Source organism: Paecilomyces variotii, assembly GCF_004022145.1.
Source record: "Paecilomyces variotii strain CBS 101075 chromosome Unknown C8Q69scaffold_9, whole genome shotgun sequence".
In the NCBI taxonomy this organism is placed as follows: domain Eukaryota; kingdom Fungi; phylum Ascomycota; class Eurotiomycetes; order Eurotiales; family Thermoascaceae; genus Paecilomyces; species Paecilomyces variotii.
This window is the reverse complement of record NW_021167148.1, coordinates 1,038,921-1,059,827: the sequence shown is the minus strand read 5'-3', so window position 1 is coordinate 1,059,827 and position 20,907 is coordinate 1,038,921. Positions and strand designations below refer to the sequence as shown.

The window sequence follows — 20,907 nt, the reverse complement described above, 5'->3', positions numbered from 1 at the left end:
ATCACCGCCAGCAGAACAACCCGGCTGTATCGGGCTCATCGGCCTCAGGAATCACCATTCCGAGAGCTCTCTCTCCCCTCGTTTCGTCTCCCCATCACGGCGCCGTATACCTCTTCCCCACCTCCCTCCGGCATTCGACTTGGCCGGCTAGCTCCAGCAGTGAAGACCACACCCTCTCCTACGCGAAAGAGAGCTGCCTGTGACGTCGTCAGAGACAAGAGTCAAACCATCAACCTCGTCCGGGCCGACTGCTCCGTATCGCGATATTCATTCCACGCTCCCGTCCAGAGCTGCTCTCGGGCCCGCGGACCCCCTTCTCCAATTCAGAAAAAAGAGAGTTCCGAGCGCTGTCACAAGCTTAATACTATCTATCAAACACAGAGTCACTGAACCACTAGCTGCGACGGGCGATCCAGCTCGTGGTTGGTCTGATTCGGTTTTACGAGCAAGTCATCTGGTCGGGCTTAGCCGTACTCTAGCACCGCCGTCTTGCACACCCACCGTTGCTGCAGATCATCTGCACCCAGGCATCTGGCTTCCGTCGTGCATTCACAGAGCATACATTTCCATTTGGAGTCGTCCCTCGCTCTGATCGTTGCTGGGGTGGGAGAGGGTCTGAACGTCACGTCCGGGGACGGTCCCGTCGCATCTATCCAAGAGACGACTATACATTTCGGGAAATCGCGGACCCCGTTTGGGTCAGCTCCGTGCAGACAATGGCTTCCAGCTCGTTTCGCGACTCGATGAGCTCGCTGGGTTGGACGCGCAGGGACGCTGATGTCCCGGTGCGTACCGGCGCTTCGACCCCGTTTCTCTCCAAGCTGCAGTCCTACAATCCATTTGGACGAGGTGGCTACGTCCAGCTCCCTACGCATGAAGCTCCCGGGGCTCCGCTGCCGGCTCCCAGCAGAAGGGAAGAGGAGGAGAGTTTCTTTGCTTGTGAGTCCACGGATCTGATATATTTTGTTTTGAATCCTACAGACTTCTTCTAAGAGCCATCGCTCTGCGCGCCGCGCCGGATGTGATTGCATACCAGTTCCTGCGTCCTGGGGATGGTGGCGCATGCATTAGAATGGCATTATCATTCTGGCGCGAGGAGGGCGGTTCTCATGGCGATGCCGATCAGCTCTGAATGCAGAAAGGAGAGGCTAATCATCTACAGTGAGCAGATGGGATCGTATGCTCATCTTCGCAGGATGTAACCTTGGGGCAGCAGTCTGCTTCATGCTATGCTTCTTCCTGTTTCCCGTCCTGTCGCTGAAGCCGCGCAAATTCGCCATTCTGTAAGTGCTATGTCGCTCTCGCTTCCAGACGGCACCCCCCATTATCAACACTTGCCTTTACTTTCCTGCATGGAGCATGATCTGATAGCATCTTGTCCTCGTTTGGGAAAGCAAGCCACCACATTTTGTCCGCTTGATGTGGCTTAGGACATGTGCCTCACATGCTTTGCCACCTCTGAAGCACGCTTCCCCATCATTTCAAACTACAGACCACTAGCTCAGCTGCTGCTGAAACTAGACAGAGGACAGAGATACTGACATGTCGGATTTCCTTGGAATAGTTGGTCAGTCGGTTCACTCCTGTTTCTCGTATCCTGGGCGGTCCTCATGGGACCCTTCACCTACGCCCGACATCTGGTCTCGGGAGCCCGGCTTCCGTTTACTGCCGCTTATTTTGGATCGATTGCGTTGACGCTGTATTTTGCGGTTGGAGTAAGTTGCGTCTCTTGTATATTGATCTGCCTCTTCTGCTTCATCATTGGCTGCCATTCGGACCGCACCGCTGCCCTCCTAAGGCTCCTAACCTACTATGACCCACACGCTCCGGGAGGTTGGTCCACCGCGAAGTACCATACTTTCTCGAGCAAAACCGCATCGCCATCTCATGGGCATTTGTATCTTTTCGCGTCCTTGGTTTTTCCTTGCGCGATTATACGCTATTCTATGCACGCTCAGTCAGCAAGCTCTCCCCAACATGACATCATCGGAGCTCAGCCGATCATTCCAGCTCTTCGGGTCTGGCGGCGGGGAGCTCACCTCGGTCGGCTTTCTGCCGCCATTACAATATTACCCTTCTCGGAGCGGAGATAAGACAACTAGAGTTGGCCCTTATCGCCTCACCCGCAATACCCTCTTGCCCCCTAAACATTGCCCTCATCGACGCCCTCGCTTCTCAATCCCTTTTTCAGCTCCTTCTCCGTCGTGGCGGATGCCTCGTATTCCTTGTGTGCACAAACATCTCCCCTTCTCGTTGGTTTTCAAAAAGGAAAAATGAATTCTACACGCGCTGACCACCGAACGAACAGCTCCACTCGACCCTCCTCACTCTCATCTCGTCCATTTTCCAGCTCGCCGCACTCATCTGGTATCTCGTCAGCTACTTCCCTATGGGCAGTAGCGGCCTGCAGTTCGTCGGGCGTTTTGGCGCCCAGAGAGTCGCGACGTGGGTGACGGGCTGAAGGAGTAAATTCTGCTGTCTTCCCGCTACAAGAATGAGCATCTGTAGATATCCAGAGAGCTCTATTGCATTAGTCTCGAGAGAGATGGCGGAGCGATATGGGCATCATTTTTGCATGAGCATGGTAGGTAAACAACAACTGATTGCAGAGTTGACTCGCGCATTCATGTGTAGAAATACAGTACTTGGCTTAAGCATAGCTTAGTTTCTATTATATACCCTCTTCTGAGAGTGCTGTCTGTTTCAATGGTTGATGGAGATGTTATTATAAGGATGATATGTCTAATCATATAGATTAACGTTCTTCAGTGTCCTGTTTTTCTTCTTCAAGTAGAATACATATTTCACCACTTTCCCCGACTCATGACGACTTCCACAGTCCCATCCAGGACCACCACACCAGGAACTTCCTCTTCCCAGATGCCCTTATCTGCCCCAGACCCGACTTCCAGCCAACGTTTCAGCAGGTCGTTACTCTCCTTTGGCTTGACGTCCGGAGAGGCGGTGCCCACAGTGATGTGCGCGACGTCGTTTGCGCACAGCCAGTCCGGCTGCTCCTTGTCCTCTGGCGGAAGGATACGGGCGACAAAGGCCATGATGCGATCGTCCCAGACAAGGCGCTCAATACGAACGCGGGCAGGCGCCAGAGTCGGGGTGATGTTGGTGTCAGTCTCGGGTTTTTCGTACATCTTGGTGAGGTATAGGTCGGTGTAGCGTTTCCAGGTGTCCTGACGATCCTTGGCTGAGGCGCGGTGGATGAGAGTGACGTGGAAGGAAGGCTGGATGCGTCGCGTGTTGGCTAGTTGTTTGTAGAGCTTGGCCTTTTCAGGGGGTGTGGATGGTGGGAAGAGGGAGGAGAGGATGTTGTTGATGCGTGGGGCGGGGAGGGAGATGCAGAAGTATTCGATTTTCTTCATGCAAGATTCCGGGTCCAGCTTCTGCGGTTGTTCCGCATTCGCGTTCGCATTCTTCTGGCCCTTTTGCTGCTTGCTCGGTTTGAAATTCGAACTCAGATCCTTCTCGACGTGGTAATCTGTCATGGCAGCTTCGATCGCACTGTCCAGTTCCTGCGGTGTGGGAACTTTCGGGACAATCTTTGGGTAGTACGAGTGCAGAGAGGTCACTACCTTTTCCAGGTTCTCTCTGGATGATGCGGAGACGTCTAAGTCGATGACCTCGTCGAAGTTGTCATCCGGATCACGGTCAGTGTCCACTGCTTCGAAGCGATTTAGGAATCCTTCCATAATCCCAATCACTTCATCGGGGTTTTTGCTGCCGGCTCGGATGGTCTGATGGTTGTCTCCTCTTTCCAGAACCCTCTTCCTGGTCACCTCTCTGATATCGTCGAGCAACAGACCCTTCGGCTCATGCACGTACTGGAGGGCAACGAATCGAGCATCAGTGAGGACCGGGGTAATATCTTCCATGAGCTGTTTCCTTTCCCGTCTCTGATGGTTGTTGCGGTCTGCTATGACAACGGGATGGTTCGCAAGTTCGTTCGTCACCTCAAAGGCAAACCTCTTCGGGCGATTCTTCTGTTTGGGGATGTTATCATTCTGGATGTGACCCCATCCGAATAGCTTGGCCAGGGCCAGTGACAGGGTCGTCTTTCCGCAGCCGATAGATGCAATTGGAACCAGGATGACGTTTTTGCTGACTCCTTCAGCACGCCCTTCGTTTTCCATTTGGATGATATCTGATCCTTTCAAGCCACGTTCACGCAGGAATCCCTCTCTCATTGAAATGATTCCGTGATTCTGGTTGTAAAGTTTTCCAATGGCTGGATCCTTCACGAGCTGTCTGCGAGCATATTGTAGATATTCCTCGGTGATCTTCTGATGCTTCTTGATCTTCGGAAGTTTTCCGGCAATGACTGCCTTGGTGCATTCACGCCACTGTCTGTACATAAGATATGGCTCCTCAAACTTGTATTTGAAGAACCAGTCCCGATATGGCCCATCTTCTCCTTCGCGTTGCTTGCATCTGATAACGAATCCTTCTGTATCTCTTCCATTCCATGAGCCTGTTTCGGCGCAGTTGTCCAAGAATTGTTTCACAGCCCTGATATCGTCCATGACAAGAAACTGTGCCTTCTTGAATCCCCACTCGTCAGCGAATTTGTGCACCTCAGAGCTGGGCATAGTCGCAAATTCTGGAACGTTATAGTTTATGCCGTGAAGGTAGATACCAGCAGCATTTTCATCATACGCCAGGACATGCTCTTCGAAGCTGTCATCGCAGAGCTCACCAACTGCGGTAACGTTCATCTTCCGCAGTTGCATCGCAAGTTCTTTTACTGTCTTTCCGACAGAAGTAACGTGTTGTTCAACCCATTTCTCGCCGGCTTGGGCATGGCTCAGGTTGGTATCATTTCGAACTCCCGTAGAGTGCTTGCTGCATACTAACAGAGAGCCATCTTCGAGACCAGAAATGAAGATGATGCATCCATTCTCTTTGACACTAAGCTCATACGGACCACGCGTGTATTTCTCGATCTGGTCCCATTTCGTGTTGCCCGCTTCATCCACGTTGAAAAACTTGTCGTAACCGCGGACAGCAATCTCTGGACGACCAGACTTGGTTCGTGTAGTGAATAGTCCACGGGCGTAAGTCGGAAGGTCACGACGCTTGTAGTCCCAATCGTTAAACCTCCAGGAATCGACGAAGATATTATCTGACCCCGCTACTGCAAAGGTGGACTTTTTGCAGACAAAGCTCTTTTTGCCTTGTGTCTTCCCTCGTTTGCTGGCCTCTTCGAGGCTGTCAACCAGCCGTGCGACCTCCTGAACGTCTTGTTGCACCATAGTGATGATCACTGAGTCGAAAACTGACTTATTACTTCAGCTGGCAGTGAAAATGTCTTGAGAGAAAGAAGAGCACAGGAGCCGCTGGCTCTGGCGTCTTCTCCCTTAAGTTAAGTCTTCTATCCCTTACAAAGAAATTGCGGTTTCTGGTAGAGATGACTGAAGGAAACTTTCCATCAATGACTCTTTCTGAGTCACAGCAAGCAAGCTGATTTGTGACAGTGCCAAATAATATCAATCGCTACGTCAAAAAATCGCGGGGCAAGCTGATCTACGGACTCTTCACCGCCCGCGCCCCCGCGCGCGGCGTCAAGGGAAGTTTGCGCACCGCCTACTTAAAACTATTTTTTTCCTTTGCGACTTGCGACTACCTATCGATCATCCTTTGCTGCCTACGATAGCCATGAGTCAACCAAATCCCTACATCCTCGCGGCTGATAATCCTACAGCGCTATTGAATTTGCTCCGCTCCAACCCCTCTCTGGCGTCGGGTCAGGACGAACATGGGTACTCTCTTCTCCATGCTGCTTCTTCGTACGGCCATATCGATCTGCTTCGCGCATTAGTACGCGAGTTCAATGTCAATATCAACTTGACCGACGAAGATGCTGAGACATGCCTTTTCGTCGCCGAAAATGTCGACATCGCAAAGTGTCTAGTTGAAGAGCTTGGTGTGGACTACAATCACAAGAATGACGAGGGGTTAACGGCGCAAGAGACGATCGAGAACGACGGTTCTTTCCCAGATGTTGCAGCCTATCTTAGGGAAGTCTCAGGCTCTGGTTCCAGCGCTGCAGCCCAACCCACCGATGCCTTACATCCTGCGCCGCCGTTGCCTCCAAATGTCAAAGTGAATGTTGGAACAATGTCAGAAGCGGAAGCAGAGGCAGACATCATGGATCCTGAATTCAAGAGACGGATCGATGAGCTAGCTGCCAGGGAAGATTTCCACAGTGAGTCTGGACAAAGCCAGCTGCGAGAGCTGGTCGCAGATGCACTTCGCGGAGTCAACATTGAGACACGGGAAAGAGATCAGCGGCGGCGATTGGAATGATAAACGGCGGTTTGAATTCAGTACAAGAGATTTTATGGATAATGTCAGCATGTTTGAGTCAATGGTGACTCACACCTAGACCGCTCCATCCAGGGTCGGTTAAGAAGGCATTTTCGGGAGACGTGATAAAGTAATGGGCAGTGGATGTCTCCAAGACGACGGCCTCCTGGAGCTAGTATGGGCACTTGTGGTTCTGCAGTGTAACAATAGTCGCTGCGAGCTAACGCCCATGATGGCCTTTCTCTATAGCTTAGAGAGATGAGCCGAGAGCAGCCTAGAGTCTGACTCTCTGTTTCTGGAGACATTATGTGTATCTTTAGATACACTAAACTTCAATAGGTTGCACACAGAGTGTAAGCATCGTGTAGGTCACTGACCTGCATTCGTGATACGCGAGGTCTCCAGAAGATGATAGGACCAATAAATCTCATTTAACTAGCTATATATATTCTCAATTACATAAATTCGACTTACTGATTCTGATTTGTCGTTCCTATTGTCTGCTTAAGTTGTATCTGTTTCCTTGCTTAATTGCTGTTCCATCCTTAATCGTTGTCTCCTTTTCCGTTCTGCTTCCTTCCTTCGCCTCTCTGTTAAGCTGTCTGCATCTAGCTTTGATCTCTCCGTTGGTGTATTTTCCATAATTTCCTCATCTTCCTTTATTAGTGCTATCCGTGTTCGTTCGATTTCATCCGATTATCCCCTCTCTACTGCGTTCTCGAATCGTTGCTTTCGTTTTCTTAAGCGTTGGCTTTCTCTTGGGGATATCTGTTTATTTTCCCCGTTAGTTGTTGGTTTTATATACCTATAAATCTGCATGCTAAACTGCTGATGGGAATGTGCCCAGAACTACGGTACTTTTCCACGGTTTCCAATATTTATCTGTCCTTCCCGGAGTATATCTTTGACAAATTACCACCGCCATAAAAACCAATACGGTTCCCTTGTGGACGATCCAGTGAACTGATTGATCTGTACTGAGCAGATAAAATACCGACAAATAATTAGTACCGTATATTAGAAGGGAACGAATTATCGATGCCCTGGGAGCTAGAATACACGCTTCTCTGTGTTAGTTATACCTTGTTACGTACCATAGTTAGTAGTCTGCTAGTTAGTCTGACTATATTATAGGTCCCCGCATTGTTACTGTTCTATAGATGCGGGGTTCTCTGACTCCCTACGATCTCATGTAGAGAACCACTATGCTTATTCTGACAGAAGTCCGAGTCCCTCGGATATACTCAATTTGTCCATCTATCAATGGGACTTTAACAGATTTGAAACTAATAAGAGAAATGGATATCATCAAAATTACAACTTCGTAGTATCGCCAAAACTTCCATGCCTTCCATGACCCTCCTTGAATCTAGTAGCACCCTTAATGCTCTCTGAAGTTATAACCCCGACACCACGTCTAAACTCTTCCCGCAAAGCATCCTCGAATGAGGTGGCATTGTAAGCGCTATAATAGCATGACTGCCTGTCAACGTTCATACATTCCTGTGGGAATGAAAGCAGTTGATTTGCAATATCCATAGCTTCTTCGAGAGCCTTTCCTTTGGGAACCACTCTGTTTACCAGGCCCATTGTCAAGGCTTCCTGGGCATTGACAGGCCGTCCTGTCAAGATCATATCCAGGGCCCTACCGAGACCAATGATTGCTTGCAAGCGGACAGTACCTCCATCAATCAATGGCACGCCCCATCTTCTGCAGAACACGCCAAACACAGCATCATCTTCTGCCACGCGAATGTCTCCTATAAGACTTAATTCCAGACCACCAGCTACGGCATACCCAGATACGGCGCTGATGACGGGCTTTTTCACTTGAAGTCGACTGGGGCCCATTGGGCCCAGATTGCCATTCGACACAGGTTGCAGGTTTTCCGGTACGTTCGTCGATCGCTCCATTCTAGCTACTTCATGCAGGTCCGCTCCGGCACAAAAAGTACCGTTCAATCCAGCTAGAATGCATACTTTCTGCGAGGGGTTATTTTCGAATTCCAGGATCTTTTCATATAATCTTTTGGCAGTCGCTGGATTGACTGCGTTGCGGCGATGAGGTCGGTTCAGGAAAATGGTAGTGATACCACTTGTGGTAGTTGTGCTGGTAACGGCGTTCGATTCCGGATCCATAGTTATGGATTATAGCCACGATAGCCCAGCAGACATGTAATTGCTCGAATATTGAGAATCGCACCTTAATAGACCGTTAGTTAATGCATTATATTTGAAATATACTTATAGTTTAGCGTTGTCTGGCCATAGTAATTTACCTCGGTTATAGAAGTCGTACCTCGAGGGGTAAAGCCGATTAGGAAACACACGTCAGCACAGGGGTCATACATAGGTGTATCTCTTGTGTAACCCCAGCCTCTTTAGCATAGTATCATTGTTAAAGAGCTGAGGTGTCCCCCATCCAAACGGTACTTCGTTACATCAACCAGACATCAACTGTTTCCTAGACAGTTGTAAACATTCACATCTCCTCTAGTCGTCATAATGCCTCGAAAGTCCCCCTATCCAGACATTGATATTCCTCACTGCAATCTCCTTTCCTATTTGTTTCCAGGTGGTGAAAAGCTCTCGAGTACTCCGCTGTGGCTAGACGCACTGGATCCATCTAAAAGCTTATCTCCTGCTGAAGCCCTAATATGGATCCGGCGGCTTGCAGTGGGCTTTAGCAACTTGGGCATCCCAGAAGAAAGCACAATTATGTTGATGACGCCGAACCACATATACGTGCCAGTAGTTTATCTTGCTACTGTGGGATCCAAAAGACGGTTTACCGGCGTCAATCCAGTCTTTACGCCTAAAGAAGTCGCGTACCAACTAAAGGCGTCCAAAGCGGCGGTCTTTCTGGTTCATCCAAGTTCTCTGGAGAAGGGATTGGAGGCAGCTCGCCGTGTTAACTTTCCATATGATCGAATCTACCAGTTTTCGGACAATGCACTCACAACGAACAGTGCTGTTCACGATTGGAAGGATATCTTGGCCTCTCAAGGAGAGTCTAGTCAGTGGTCATGGGATCCTCTTCTTGGTGACGCATCTTCGACAACTGTGGCAGTGATCAATTTCTCCAGCGGCACAACAGGGCTTCCTAAAGGCACTTGCATATCCCACCGCAACATCGTGGCAAACGCCGCCCAAAGCATCTTTACCAGATTCTACACACCAGAGGCTGACAGCGCGAACAACCCAATAACTCGGGAGAGAGGGCTTAGCTTCCTACCTATGTACCATGCTTATTCTCAGCTGTGGACGGTCACTATTCCATGCAAACTGGGCATTCCTACTTACGTGATGCCGCGCTTTGAGTTTGAGGAATTCCTGCGCTTGATCGAAGCATACAGGATAACCAGTGTTCAATTAGTCCCCCCGGTGCTTATCATGCTCAGTAAGCGAGAAGAGTCGTCGAAGTATAACTTGCAAAGTCTCAAACATATCATGTGCGGAGCAGCTCCACTGTCGCGCGAACTTCAAAATGAGATAAGCAGTCGTTTTGATGTGACGATTGCACAGGGCTGGGGAATGACTGAAGTTACCTGTGCGGGCACTATGGTACCCGGGTTTCTTCACGACAATACTGGCAGCGTTGGAACTCTGGCTCCTAATTCTGAAGCTATTCTTGTTGGCGAGAACGGGAATGAGATTCTCGACGAAGGCGAACCAGGGGAGATTTGGTTCCGAGGCCCGCAGGTCATGCTGGGATATTTTGATAATGAGGAAGCTACAAGGGCCTGCAAAACGACCGATGGATGGCTCAAAACCGGTGATATCGCTACTTTCGCCAAAGGCGTGTTTACCATTGTGGATCGAAACAAAGAACTCATCAAAGTGAACGGGCTTCAAGTGGCACCTGCTGAGTTAGAGGCTCTTTTGCTGCAATGTGACGGAGTGTCGGACGCCGCTGTTGTGGGGATTAGCCTCAATGACGAAGAAAGGCCTCGAGCATATGTGTCCTTGCAGCCTCGAGCTAAGGGAAAGATATCTGAGGATGATATCGTGAAATTTGTAGGAGAGCGGGTTGCGAAACATAAGCGATTGACGGGTGGTGTGTCCTTTGTCGACGAAGTACCAAGGCTTGCGAGCGGTAAGATTTTGAGAAAGGTTGTCAAAGAGTGGGCGAAAAGGGATACTGAAAGACTCCAAGGGAATGTCAAAGCCAAGTTGTAACCTCTGTGGAAACAGATTGTTCTGCGGCATCTGGCTAGTATTCCTATACACCTTGAGCGAGGCATTATTTTGGTATATTCAATTGCCTGGTGCTGAGATGAAATGTGGTATATTTCGCAATCAGCAATAACAAAACCAGTTATCTTGGTTCCTGTCAGTATACATAGAGGAGACAATGGAGCTGGAATTAAGGAGAAGCTCAAAAGAAATGTAAGATTGTATGTGAAAATAGAAGCTGTAGTCTTTTGTTGTAATGGAACTATACTTCCTGCCTCCTCCACAGGGAGTCATCATGAGTATATGAACAAAATCAGTGTTCCAGAACCGGGTGTTATCTTAGGTGAATACTAATATAAAAAGTTTAATTATCTCACAAGTGACGCTTTTCTGCTCGAAAATATATTCGTAAATGTTATTTGCAATTGACATCTGAGTAGAGAATGAACCACTGAAGATAACACATATCATCTACAATTCTTCAATAATGGAAAATTAGCTTTCCTAATATATTCTCAATATTAGTAAATCTCACCTTTTCAAACCACATCTTGAGAGTTCCTTAAGCTACTGTTCAGCCAATTCCATAGCATCATGAGGCGGTATAAATCGGCAGAATATGTACTTATCATCCCCGCAATCTCCATGTCTCACGATGACCAGCTGCTCCACGTCTTCAATGAAAGCGTTCAGAAATTCCTCCTTCCACTAATAATGTCTCAGTCTCCGCATACATACTCTCCTCAACCTTTTGTGTACTCGAACACGGGGACCGTACGGAGTCCGGCCATTGATCCGGACACACCGCCGCCGCCTCCACCAAAGCCTAGTAGTCACGAAGCAAGTCGACGGGGTACACCGCAGACAGGACCCCCTTTGCCTCGTCCTCCACAGTCTGTATCCCATGCTGGAGCTCAAGGACAGACAAATTCAGAAGGACAGCCTACAGCGGCATACGTACCTTCTACCATTGAGGATGTTTACGACCCGAACACGGAAGCGTCACAGCCGCAACCCCCGAGTATCGAAGAGTGCTGGCTGCCAGATATCGTAAAGGATAAATCGTAAGTCGAAATCCACTTTCCCAGCCTAAATTTCCGTTTGTAGAAGACTAACATAGGCGCGAGTTCAGAAACGCTGACCTGCAAACTATCCTATCGAACCCGAATCTCATATCCGCCCTCTCTACCCAGCATCCATCTTACGCTGCCTCTCAAAAGCCGCTCTATTCTCTCCTCGAGTCCAATAAAGCTCTGGCGAACCATCTACTCGAGTTAGAATCCCACATTGCCAATCTCCGCGCCTCGACAGAGTCCCTTCTTCTTACACACCAGTCCCTCGAAGTTTCATGGAGGAAGAAGCAGGCCGAGATGGATGCTGCATTGGCACCATGGTCACCAAAGGCTCTCTACCAACGACTTGCGGCAGCGGTTGCTGAGCAGGAAGCTGTCTGTCAAGCTGTGGAAGAAAGTTTCCTAGAAGGAGACCACCATGGGCGAGCCAGTGAGAAGGAAGTCGTGGATTGGGTACGGAGAGTGAGGGCTGAGGCAGCAAAGTTGGAAGCTAGGAGAGAAGCAAGGGCGAGATGGGATGAAGGAAGAGTTGGTGGTTGGAGATGATACCCCATATTATTGCATGACGTGGGGCTTTGTTTTACGGACTGTTCTGCATTAGGTTCTTAACGTGGGCGTGTAAACATGGGTTTAGAAGCGCGGAGTCCGGGGTATCTGTTTATACATATATGCATGAAGTCTCGTTCGGGCTATATTATCAAATCCTAGCCATGGTCGAAGTACATTTTCCGCATCACGATTGTTTTTTTTGCGGCCTTAACGCACTCCATGAACATCGTTTATTCATGATTTGGGTAACCTGTGTGTGAAGGCAGGTTCGTTAGGTCCTTGCTTTATACTCATACTTCGTTGGAAGAACTACTTGAAGATCCGTTCACGTCCGGGGTCGAAGAGATGACTCTACTCCACCTCTCGTGTCTGAAATGTTCGTTTTGCAGCAAGCCCTCATCTTTGGCCTCCATCGCCGTTGAGCTAGTCCATCCATCAGCTGCTATCTGGTTTGGATACCCGATGCCCTTCCAGAATGCATGTTCGGGGCTTCTCGGTCCCCATGACCAGCCTGCTCCGCGTCTGATCGGCAGATGATATAGGTAAAATCCAAGAAATGCGAAAAGGATCCCCATGATAGATCCGAATATGATGTCAAATCCGTAGTGTCGGTGGTCAAACCAACGGGATGAAGAAATGAAAGCCGCAACCCCCAAGGGTATCAAGGCAACAATGAGTAGATAGACCGGAGGTGGTGCCCCCCGGTTCCGAATGGAGAGGCTAAATTGAGAGGGTAAGGGCTTCCCTGTGACAGTTTCATGGAAAATGTGAAGAAGATGATGATGGCGATGATGATGCGTGGTGTCATTGGCATTCGAATCGTCTTGCGGACCCGTTGGCGGAATGCCATTGTCTAAAGGCTGTTGAGAGAGATACGGAATAGTGATGGAAAACTTGGAACATAGCCAGAGCGTAAGATAAGTCATGCCTGCCCAAGAAACTTTTGCATTGTTAGTTTAAGATTGCTTTATCTTAAGCTCATGATGCACTCACAGGATGAATGCCCGCTTGGGAAGCTCGCAAAACCAGCCTTTCTAAGCATATATGACTTGTTCTGGCAGATCTCCCATGTCACTAGAACTGGGGCATGTTCGAGTTGAAGTCCTAGCCCACTGACTGCATATGCTGCAATATTCGACAAATCGGGTCTGCATCTGCCGAGTAGATCGGGTCTGGGTTTTCCGTACAAGTCCTTCAAGGCCTCTGTACACATGTAGACTCCAGCCAGAGAAACTCCCAGACCCATCCATCCAGCATTCAACTCCCACAGCTTGCGTTTCAGTATTACAAAACTGGGTGCATTCTTGTCCACTAACGGGCCCGGAACAAAGACGAGCGTTAAGAGTAGGATTATCATAGCTGGTGCCAAAAGCGAGACCAAGACCATGACCGTGGTCGACACAGTCTCATGAACCTTATATGGATATGAGATGCTCAGGTCTGTAAGAGAGAACGGACTGCGATTAGGTTCGATTCTGGTAAAAGCATATCCCACTAAGCCGGTGCCTCTATAGAAGCAATTAGAATCGATATAATTCCAAAGTTAGACATGACGAGAGCGGGCTGAAAGCTTGTGTATCCGTGCTTGACTCATTATGGGACCATATTCGCGGGCCTACGTACATAATAAGAACCCAGTCGATAGTATAGGCCAATATTAACTTTTTGCTGGTAAATATGGTGCCGCCACATAATCTGTCAAATACAGCTTCAATTGCCATCGCGCGCAGCCGGTTGGCGATGCCTCGAAATACCATTGTTTCCACAGGGTAGACCTCTGCCGACTGAGACAAAGGACTTCAATTGTGATGATTTTGAATCCGATAACTTGTCAATCGACGCGCATGGCCAGAGCACCGAAGATGTGAAAATTGAGATCAGAGAAAGGACGAGGGACAATTGCTGTCCGCCGGAATCGAAACAAACAATAAGCCTGACGCCCAACTGACTTTTTGTATCAAGAATCTAGTATTGCAAGAGAGAAAAAAATCGATAATCACATTGACTATCCCAGCAGAAATCGAATCCAATGCTCAGTCGGGGCGGTGGGCGCCAAGATGTTGATAATACTAGCTACTCAACTACTTCACCAATGGGAGAAGGTACGCTGGTATGATCGGCGGAAGAAGCACGGACACAAGTAAAGAGTACACTAAGAAATAAGACCACTAAGTGACCGCTATTCCGTATCATGTATTCACGCCTAATGCCCTGGCAGGACTGGCGTCAGTGTTTGGTAGATTGCTGCTGATAAGAGGATATGAGAGCTCAAAAGACGATTTTTGATGGGCGGTGACTAGGTATCTACCTCGACCGAAGAACTTCTGGGTTTCTTGGGTTGTAGCTATTCCCTTGGTGGCAATCATGTCGGTCACGCTTATGATAGAAGTTGAAAAAGGAAAATCCTGCTGTGGTGGAACTGGAACAGTAACAGCAACAGAATGGTTATGTATCTAGACATGAAGGCGATCTTTCAAAGCCATACTATGGTTTCTCTGGTTTTTTCCATCCGCTTTCATAAAGTCCAACCGTCGTAGAATCCAAACAATTATTAAGTGACCATTTTATCTATAATGGCTAAGCCATATCGTACCACGTGAACTATAGGTGTTACATTTCCCACCCGGACAAGTCTGTGGGAGCATCGAGATGCATAGCTTAATCTGAAGTCCCAGTCCTCTCAGTATTTGTTGCATTCTTGCCTTCCAGGTCTGCGAACAGTTCGTAGCCAAAGTCCTTGCTACTGTCATTGAACCGTAGTTTCTTATCGATTGTCTGAATCCTGTCGATATCCTCCTGACTGAGAATGAAATCGCCCTCCAGGTTTTGCCTGATCCTTGATGGGGTCTTCGACTTGGGAAGAACAGAGTGACCCTGGGAGATACCCCACGCTGAAGGAAGTAGTATGTCAAAATGGCGATTCGTTTATGCTAGACAGGCAACAAATTAGGCATGGACAGACTTACCGAGTGCGACTTGTGCTCCAGTTTTACCGTACTTCTTGCCAATCTCGTTCAAGATGGGGTCCTCAATCATCTTGCCAATCTTCGTAAGACCGGAGTAGGTCTCGTTCTGATTACCGAAGGGCGAATATTGGGTGACATGAATTCCTCTTTGCTTGTGCCAGTTGGCAAAGGTTTTTTGTTGCAGCCATGGATGGAATTCCATTTGGTGGACAGCCGGGACGACGGAAACGCTCTTAAGTAAGTGCTCCATCTCTGCTTGCGAGAAGTTCGAAATTCCAATGGCCCTGACCTTGCCGGTCTTCAACAGTTTTTCCATGGCTTTGTATGTCTGTAGCGACATGTTGTTAGGCACATTACTCACATGGTAGAAGGACAAGATCATACATCGGCATAGTCAATGTCTACCACAGCCGGTTTCCCATTCTCTTTCGGGAACGGGTCACTTCCACGCTTCCAGGCGATAGGGTAGTGCATTAGGTAGAGGTCAACATAGTCGAGACCAAGATCTTTGAGCGAGTCATCAAGTGCATCAGCAACATCATCCGGATGGTGCTTGTTGTTCCAAAGCTTGGTTGTTACGAAAAGCTGGTCCCGAGGCACGCCGCACTCTCTGATAGCTTTCCCAACAGCTTTCTCCGTACCATATCTAATGCAGCCGATTAGTGTCATATTTGTGTTAGGCAAGATATATATTGTAACGCACACTCTTGCAGTATCAATATGACGGTATCCCGTCTTGATCGCTTCACGCACGGCGGCCTCCTGAGACTCTGGATCCTGCCAGGTGCCGAATCCGAGTGCTGGGATCTCAGCACCGGTGTTGAGCTTGAACTTTGTAGATCCAGCTTTGGTAGTTCCAACAGACATATTGGATTATATCGGACGAAATGGGGTAATATTGGATAATATATGATTCATTGGTGGGCTAAATTATGCTATTGCAACAATACCGGTCAGTTTTGATTTGAGCGATAAAGGAGACAGCTTGAGATATTTAACATCCCAGGCCGCGTATGGATTATGCAATCAGGGGGACCTGCGACACTGTAAAGCGACGTCAAATTGACGCAGAAAAGCCCTTAGAGTGTGTGTCGTAAAAGTCAGCCCGGGAAACCATGACGTCTATATGAGGGACGCGAGCTTCGCCAGTATAAAAGCAGGAAGTAACGAAGGCAGCTCGTCTATGGTCATTAGTTAGCTGCAGTAAAAGGATGAGAAAGCAACGAGCACCCCGTACAAGTGAAGTGTATTCGAGCGAAGCAGAGTGTCAATTCCTCAAGGTACATACATAGTTACCGGCGGGACTTTTGACTTACAGGTCATTATGCACTTGTGAATCCGAGTACTCATATGTCCAACCCATTCAGTGCGCGAATCTTCAGGATGGCGCTAGGCTTAATCATTCCCTTGAAATTGAACTTTGTATACGGAATTTCTTGCAAATATCTCTAACGTGATGGGGACGTTTTGAGACACTCTCATCTAGCGCTCCTGTGAGTCTGCTTCTAATAATAACTTCCCCAACGACTTCAGGATTCAAGAAGTATATTAGGCGTATGACCGACTACCCATCCTGAAAGAATACAATTTGATAGAAGTACTTCCTAGAGATAGTAATATCCATGCGATCATCGTCCGCTGGCTGATTCTTTCCAGTGGTGCGTGATAAATGGATCCTTTCCGGACACTCATACTACGAAATTCTTCATTTAAGTTTGAGGGAGCCTCTCCTTAGAGTAGATATATGTAGTATTTGGAGGTGGAGGAAATCAACACAGATGAACCAGCAGTTGTTCAATTCATGAACCTGGAGATCCTCGTTCGCATTGGTCAATGCATCGGACCTACCTAAGTGGGGCTCAACTTTCGCTTAAGGTAACAAGCGCGCTCCGTAGCGCTGCCTACGCGTCTATAAATTTTTGTTCCCATCCCACACTAATTCTTCTCAGCAAAATATCTGCCGCAGGCACGGCAGGGCTGATGTCGCCCTTCCTGGAAGGCGTCATGACCTTTTATATTTGATATTCTCACCTACTAGCTGCATAGCTGTGACACTACCTGTTATTCATTAATGGTAAGTCCATACGTTCTATTTTATATACTCTTCTCAAGTGATGAAAAATTTTTTATCCACAAAATCCTATGACCATGAAGGACTTCAAAAAAAAACTCTAGAATTACTCTGATGCCTTCCGTCATACAATTGTGGTTGCGTCGTTATCTGGTATGACAGCTGCTAATACCTCGAAACTAGGCTTAGAATAATATTCCTATCGCGTACTCCATCTTGCTCATCATACAATTTGTAAAAGGTACGTTTACTTTTCCTCGCTGTTCATTCTCACCGCCCCCCTTTTGTGATGACTCATATGACATGCGAAAGGCATTCCTCAATCTTAAGATCCATGTGGAACCTGTCAATAAATCAAGTTTCAGCCTTGTCTGATCCAATCTCTACAACGATATCATTTGTCCCATGCCATTGATTTCGCAGTAACTAACAGTCGACGCTAATAGGTACTTTTATTCTCTATCTATCAACATTCCCACACCTCACCACGCGACCCCTTCATGAAGAAGCCATGAACGAACGGGCGGACAGAACGGATTCATCTGCCCTCATCCATGAAAAGCAAAGCGTACAAACTTTGCGGGTGCTGGGGAGGCGAAATGCTTGTTGAGAACTCGTCACCTGATTGATTATCAACATGACTCGCATTTTTGATATCATTGTATGATTCGAACTCGAACTGACCTTAATGTCACTAGGTACTGTCTCATATGCACAAGGAGCCCTGATTCCCCGAAGTATATGGCTATCATCTTTCAAATGATGAACACTATTCACACTGTTTGAACCGGATACACCAACAGTGTTCCGGGTATGAACGTATACACTGAAAATTCTGATTTAATGAGGTATGTCGTATTCCAGTACTGAACAGAAGGAAGTGCGCATGCTAACAGATGGGCGCAAAGCCTGAGATAGATGATATGCCTTTATATCTTTCATCATCCTGCAGAGGATCGCTTATTCAGTCATGTCGCTGACATTTTCGGTCTCGCTAGGAACTTACCTTGCAATAGCGGACGTTTTCCTCCTAGATTGTAAGTTTTGTTCCATTCTCGTTGCATATTCTTTCGTGATGAACTCTTTATTCGCTGTGTTCTTACTGAGTTACACGTTGAAGAATCTTATTCATCTTGGAGAACTGATTCGAATTTGTTTCCACTTTGCTGTACTACTCATCTTGAGTTTGAATCCTTGACTAACAATTGGAAGATCATAAGATACCCCACATCTCGTCGACGAGATAAACTGCAGCACCTATCAGGTGGTCCATAATTCTCGCTAGCTAGATCAATGAATACATTGTCATACCATTCTCATGCCAGTTTTCCCTTTGTCGTAAACCTACCGAATGTAAAGGCCATGTTTCTTATGCCATCCTTCAATGCTATCCTCGCCATACAATTCGTGGACGCTCTTCTTGCCCTCCGGCCACCTCACGTAGTTCGGCTTGGAACCTGCCATGACGCAGACCATCTCATCTGGAGCAGGCAACTCAGTGTCTATGGCGGACGAAAACGGATGAATCAGTTCTGGCCAATGACGGTCCCATAACCAGAGCATCGTGCTGCAATTAGAGCAGAAATTACGTTCCGACGAGCAGATCTGCTGGTTTGGCTTGCCGCGATCTTTGATAGCAGTGTATTTCCTGCCAAAGAGCACAATCAGTCCCGAACGCTACCAATCCATCATACGCAATGAACTGAGCGCCTGCACAGGAAATAGATATATAACTTACTTAAGGAGATCTTTCCCTTTCTTGATTACCAGTGTCTTTGCGACGCCTCCGAGATTCACGCAGCCGTTGTAGCCGCCAACTTTCCGACAGATACTGCATGCGCAGAGCTGGTATGGGACCGGAGTATGCGATTCAAGGGAAAATTCAACGCCACCGCATTGGCAGCTGCCCAGGAGTAGCCTGCATATTTACCAGCAATGTTAGTAACCCCGTGGATAAAGATATTGGACGCGACTGGCTGTCACCCGTCAAAATAGGAAGACGACTAACATCGGCATCGTGAATCGGCGGTAGTAGAGATGGTTGGAAGAAACCGTATGTCGATCGAATAACAATACCAGATAATAGGTCTGATCCTGCGCGAAAGAGAAATTTGAAATGAAAGATCCTGTAGATGGGACTACGTATTAAGAAATAAGTTGATAAAGAGGGGCTGGGACGTCATACATACAACTGAGGGGGTCCGTCCAAATCGGCAGGTCTCACGGCTTGATACCAGATTTCAGGAGCGGAATTACTCCGCAGGTTTCCCTTATCAAGACAGTACTTGTTCTGAAGAAGACGGTACAAAAGGTATCAGAGCCTATTCTGATTTCCTACAATTTTCACAGGCTATGTACGAATAGTAGACGTCTGTATATACACGCCTCGATAAGATTGGCACAGCATTGAAGGCCTGGCTCTACAGATACGAAATGCCCGCATCGTGGATGAGCTTACCAATAGACGAGTCAATTTATTCTATCTCAATCGATGGGAGTAGCATGACTCGTTCATGTGGATCTCGTTGGCAGCAAGTAAGAGATGATTCGGGATAAGCGGACGGAGTCTGGATGGAGCTAGTGGTGTTTGTACCTTTTGTCTTGTTTGAAGTCTTTCCGAGGTCCCGATTCAAAGCGGCGCAGCGAGAGAAAGGAAGAAGAGGATTTGCTTTGCAGAACGTCGTCCGGCGAAAATCTATACTATTTTCGTCTCAAGCCATTGAGTACTTTTCTTGAAGCAGGGATAGCTAGAAAACATGAGTTTTGGAAGCCCAGGTGGCGGTGCCGTCAACTTCAAGCCCACGCCGTGAGTTATTGAATACCCCTCGTGGTCTTCAATCGCATCAGCCAGCTCGTTCAAGAGCAGTTCGAATCTTCTATTGGACTTATGAGACTAATACTTCTCTAAACAGACCTGAGCGTGGTAGCTTTCCTCTTGATCATGACGGTACTGGAGCACCTTTCCCGTTCGAGCGCGTTCTTTCAGTGGTCAATCTTCGGGTTTTGGATTAGAGAATAATATCTCTGGACTGTCTATATCCCGTTGAAAATACATTAATACGACGTTGCTAATACGTATTGTCCTCCCTGCAGGAGAATGCAAGCACCTGATCTCTGAATACATCAAGTGTCTCAAGTCGCAGAAAGGCGTCAATGATGAGCGGTGTCGCAAACTCGCGAAAGGATACTTGGGTTGTCGCATGGACAAGTAAGTGAATTCTGTCGTTGACATCAATGTCGTTCTCCAATAACCCGGTTGCTTGGGGTTTCTAGAGAGAGACTGGATTGCGCTCTCGCGACGATCCTGCTATCGCACCCCTTGCTGTTGATACGTAGGAAAGCACATGAACTTTTGAGGGATGCTAATTGTATTTGTCTGCGAATAGGAATCTTATGGCTCCAGACGATTTCAAGAACTTAGGGCTCGTCTTCGAAGGGGACAACAAAGGCCAGGACCAGGGAACAACCGGCGCATCAGTAACGAAACCTGAAGGAGGAAGTTAATAACTCAATTCACATAACTGGGACGTTCTCAGAAATCAATGAATTCCGCAGAGGAATCAATAGGGTTCTTAAATAGCATGGATACGGCGTTGGATGGGTATTCCTACGTGTGTCAATATGTGACATCTTTTCTTGCCAGAACAGGCAGATGGTTCAGACAACTATATGTACATTAGCATGACGATATACAAAATGAAATAGAATCTCCCTACCTCTTCGAATGATTGGAATCGCGTTGTTTGCTCCACTT

General features: G+C 47.7%; 10 protein-coding genes across 10 annotated transcripts; 5 read left to right on the top strand and 5 right to left on the bottom strand.

Moving 5' to 3' along the window:
- Positions 1–716: 716 nt before the first annotated feature.
- Positions 717–2,461, top strand: C8Q69DRAFT_508981 (Got1/Sft2-like family-domain-containing protein; the record flags this gene model as incomplete). Its single annotated transcript, XM_028633038.1, has 4 exons — positions 717–939; positions 1,163–1,283; positions 1,565–1,715; positions 2,309–2,461. 4 exons carry the CDS (start codon positions 717–719, stop codon positions 2,459–2,461), a joined length of 648 nt encoding a protein of 215 aa, XP_028483404.1.
- Positions 2,393–5,527, bottom strand: C8Q69DRAFT_334498 (tRNA ligase). The gene has a single exon (XM_028627517.1). It carries the CDS (start codon positions 5,262–5,264, stop codon positions 2,805–2,807), a length of 2,460 nt encoding a protein of 819 aa, XP_028483403.1. The 5' UTR covers positions 5,265–5,527; the 3' UTR covers positions 2,393–2,804.
- A 1-nt stretch (position 5,528) lies between these two features.
- On the top strand, positions 5,529–6,340 carry C8Q69DRAFT_334389 (ankyrin repeat protein). The gene has a single exon (XM_028627516.1). It carries the CDS (start codon positions 5,668–5,670, stop codon positions 6,316–6,318), a length of 651 nt encoding a protein of 216 aa, XP_028483402.1. The 5' UTR covers positions 5,529–5,667; the 3' UTR covers positions 6,319–6,340.
- Positions 6,341–7,551: 1,211 nt separating this feature from the next.
- On the bottom strand, positions 7,552–8,578 carry C8Q69DRAFT_474754 (enoyl-CoA hydratase/isomerase family protein). Its single transcript, XM_028631146.1, has one exon. It carries the CDS (start codon positions 8,455–8,457, stop codon positions 7,633–7,635), a length of 825 nt encoding a protein of 274 aa, XP_028483401.1. The 5' UTR covers positions 8,458–8,578; the 3' UTR covers positions 7,552–7,632.
- Positions 8,579–8,586: 8 nt separating this feature from the next.
- On the top strand, positions 8,587–10,837 carry C8Q69DRAFT_334370 (4-coumarate-CoA ligase). The gene has a single exon (XM_028627515.1). It carries the CDS (start codon positions 8,824–8,826, stop codon positions 10,495–10,497), a length of 1,674 nt encoding a protein of 557 aa, XP_028483400.1. The 5' UTR covers positions 8,587–8,823; the 3' UTR covers positions 10,498–10,837.
- Positions 10,838–11,139: 302 nt separating this feature from the next.
- C8Q69DRAFT_508976 (hypothetical protein) lies at positions 11,140–12,113 on the top strand (the record flags this gene model as incomplete). The annotated part of the gene is made up of 2 exons (XM_028633037.1): positions 11,140–11,558; positions 11,627–12,113. 2 exons carry the CDS (start codon positions 11,140–11,142, stop codon positions 12,111–12,113), a joined length of 906 nt encoding a protein of 301 aa, XP_028483399.1.
- Positions 12,114–12,259: 146 nt separating this feature from the next.
- On the bottom strand, positions 12,260–13,977 carry C8Q69DRAFT_334344 (PAP2 superfamily-domain-containing protein). Its single transcript, XM_028627514.1, has 3 exons — positions 13,740–13,977; positions 13,110–13,624; positions 12,260–13,056 (listed from the first exon to the last, which is right to left on the bottom strand). Exons 1-3 carry the CDS (start codon positions 13,871–13,873, stop codon positions 12,407–12,409), a joined length of 1,299 nt encoding a protein of 432 aa, XP_028483398.1. The 5' UTR covers positions 13,874–13,977; the 3' UTR covers positions 12,260–12,406.
- Positions 13,978–14,628: 651 nt separating this feature from the next.
- On the bottom strand, positions 14,629–16,090 carry C8Q69DRAFT_334300 (aldo/keto reductase family protein). The gene is made up of 4 exons (XM_028627513.1): positions 15,786–16,090; positions 15,467–15,728; positions 15,083–15,410; positions 14,629–15,007 (listed from the first exon to the last, which is right to left on the bottom strand). Exons 1-4 carry the CDS (start codon positions 15,947–15,949, stop codon positions 14,775–14,777), a joined length of 987 nt encoding a protein of 328 aa, XP_028483397.1. The 5' UTR covers positions 15,950–16,090; the 3' UTR covers positions 14,629–14,774.
- A 2,329-nt stretch (positions 16,091–18,419) lies between these two features.
- C8Q69DRAFT_474730 (DUF636 domain protein) lies at positions 18,420–19,338 on the bottom strand. The gene is made up of 3 exons (XM_028631145.1): positions 19,162–19,338; positions 18,892–19,071; positions 18,420–18,801 (listed from the first exon to the last, which is right to left on the bottom strand). Exons 1-3 carry the CDS (start codon positions 19,167–19,169, stop codon positions 18,498–18,500), a joined length of 492 nt encoding a protein of 163 aa, XP_028483396.1. The 5' UTR covers positions 19,170–19,338; the 3' UTR covers positions 18,420–18,497.
- Positions 19,339–19,777: 439 nt separating this feature from the next.
- C8Q69DRAFT_474725 (hypothetical protein) lies at positions 19,778–20,878 on the top strand. The gene is made up of 4 exons (XM_028631144.1): positions 19,778–19,959; positions 20,066–20,100; positions 20,247–20,361; positions 20,540–20,878. Exons 1-4 carry the CDS (start codon positions 19,910–19,912, stop codon positions 20,655–20,657), a joined length of 318 nt encoding a protein of 105 aa, XP_028483395.1. The 5' UTR covers positions 19,778–19,909; the 3' UTR covers positions 20,658–20,878.
- The last annotated feature ends 29 nt before the right edge of the window (positions 20,879–20,907 follow it).

Coding starts and splice junctions, on each gene's coding strand:
- C8Q69DRAFT_334370 (XM_028627515.1), top strand. CDS start 8,824: ATGCCTCGAAAGTCCCCCTATCCAGACATTGATATTCCTCACTGCAAT.
- C8Q69DRAFT_334344 (XM_028627514.1), bottom strand. CDS start 13,873: ATGGTATTTCGAGGCATCGCCAACCGGCTGCGCGCGATGGCAATTGAA. Junction 13,625..13,739: donor ATCGACTGGGTTCTTATTAT/GTACGTAGGCCC, acceptor TTGCTTCTATAG/AGGCACCGGCTTAGTGGGAT. Junction 13,057..13,109: donor CCCAAGCGGGCATTCATCCT/GTGAGTGCATCA, acceptor ACAATGCAAAAG/TTTCTTGGGCAGGCATGACT.
- C8Q69DRAFT_474754 (XM_028631146.1), bottom strand. CDS start 8,457: ATGGATCCGGAATCGAACGCCGTTACCAGCACAACTACCACAAGTGGT.
- C8Q69DRAFT_334300 (XM_028627513.1), bottom strand. CDS start 15,949: ATGTCTGTTGGAACTACCAAAGCTGGATCTACAAAGTTCAAGCTCAAC. Junction 15,729..15,785: donor CATATTGATACTGCAAGAGT/GTGCGTTACAAT, acceptor CGGCTGCATTAG/ATATGGTACGGAGAAAGCTG. Junction 15,411..15,466: donor TAGACATTGACTATGCCGAT/GTATGATCTTGT, acceptor ATGTCGCTACAG/ACATACAAAGCCATGGAAAA.
- C8Q69DRAFT_334389 (XM_028627516.1), top strand. CDS start 5,668: ATGAGTCAACCAAATCCCTACATCCTCGCGGCTGATAATCCTACAGCG.
- C8Q69DRAFT_474730 (XM_028631145.1), bottom strand. Junction 18,802..18,891: donor AAAGGGAAAGATCTCCTTAA/GTAAGTTATATA, acceptor GCTCTTTGGCAG/GAAATACACTGCTATCAAAG.
- C8Q69DRAFT_474725 (XM_028631144.1), top strand. CDS start 19,910: ATGAGTTTTGGAAGCCCAGGTGGCGGTGCCGTCAACTTCAAGCCCACG. Junction 19,960..20,065: donor GTCAACTTCAAGCCCACGCC/GTGAGTTATTGA, acceptor TTCTCTAAACAG/ACCTGAGCGTGGTAGCTTTC. Junction 20,101..20,246: donor CTTTCCTCTTGATCATGACG/GTACTGGAGCAC, acceptor TCCTCCCTGCAG/GAGAATGCAAGCACCTGATC.
- C8Q69DRAFT_334498 (XM_028627517.1), bottom strand. CDS start 5,264: ATGGTGCAACAAGACGTTCAGGAGGTCGCACGGCTGGTTGACAGCCTC.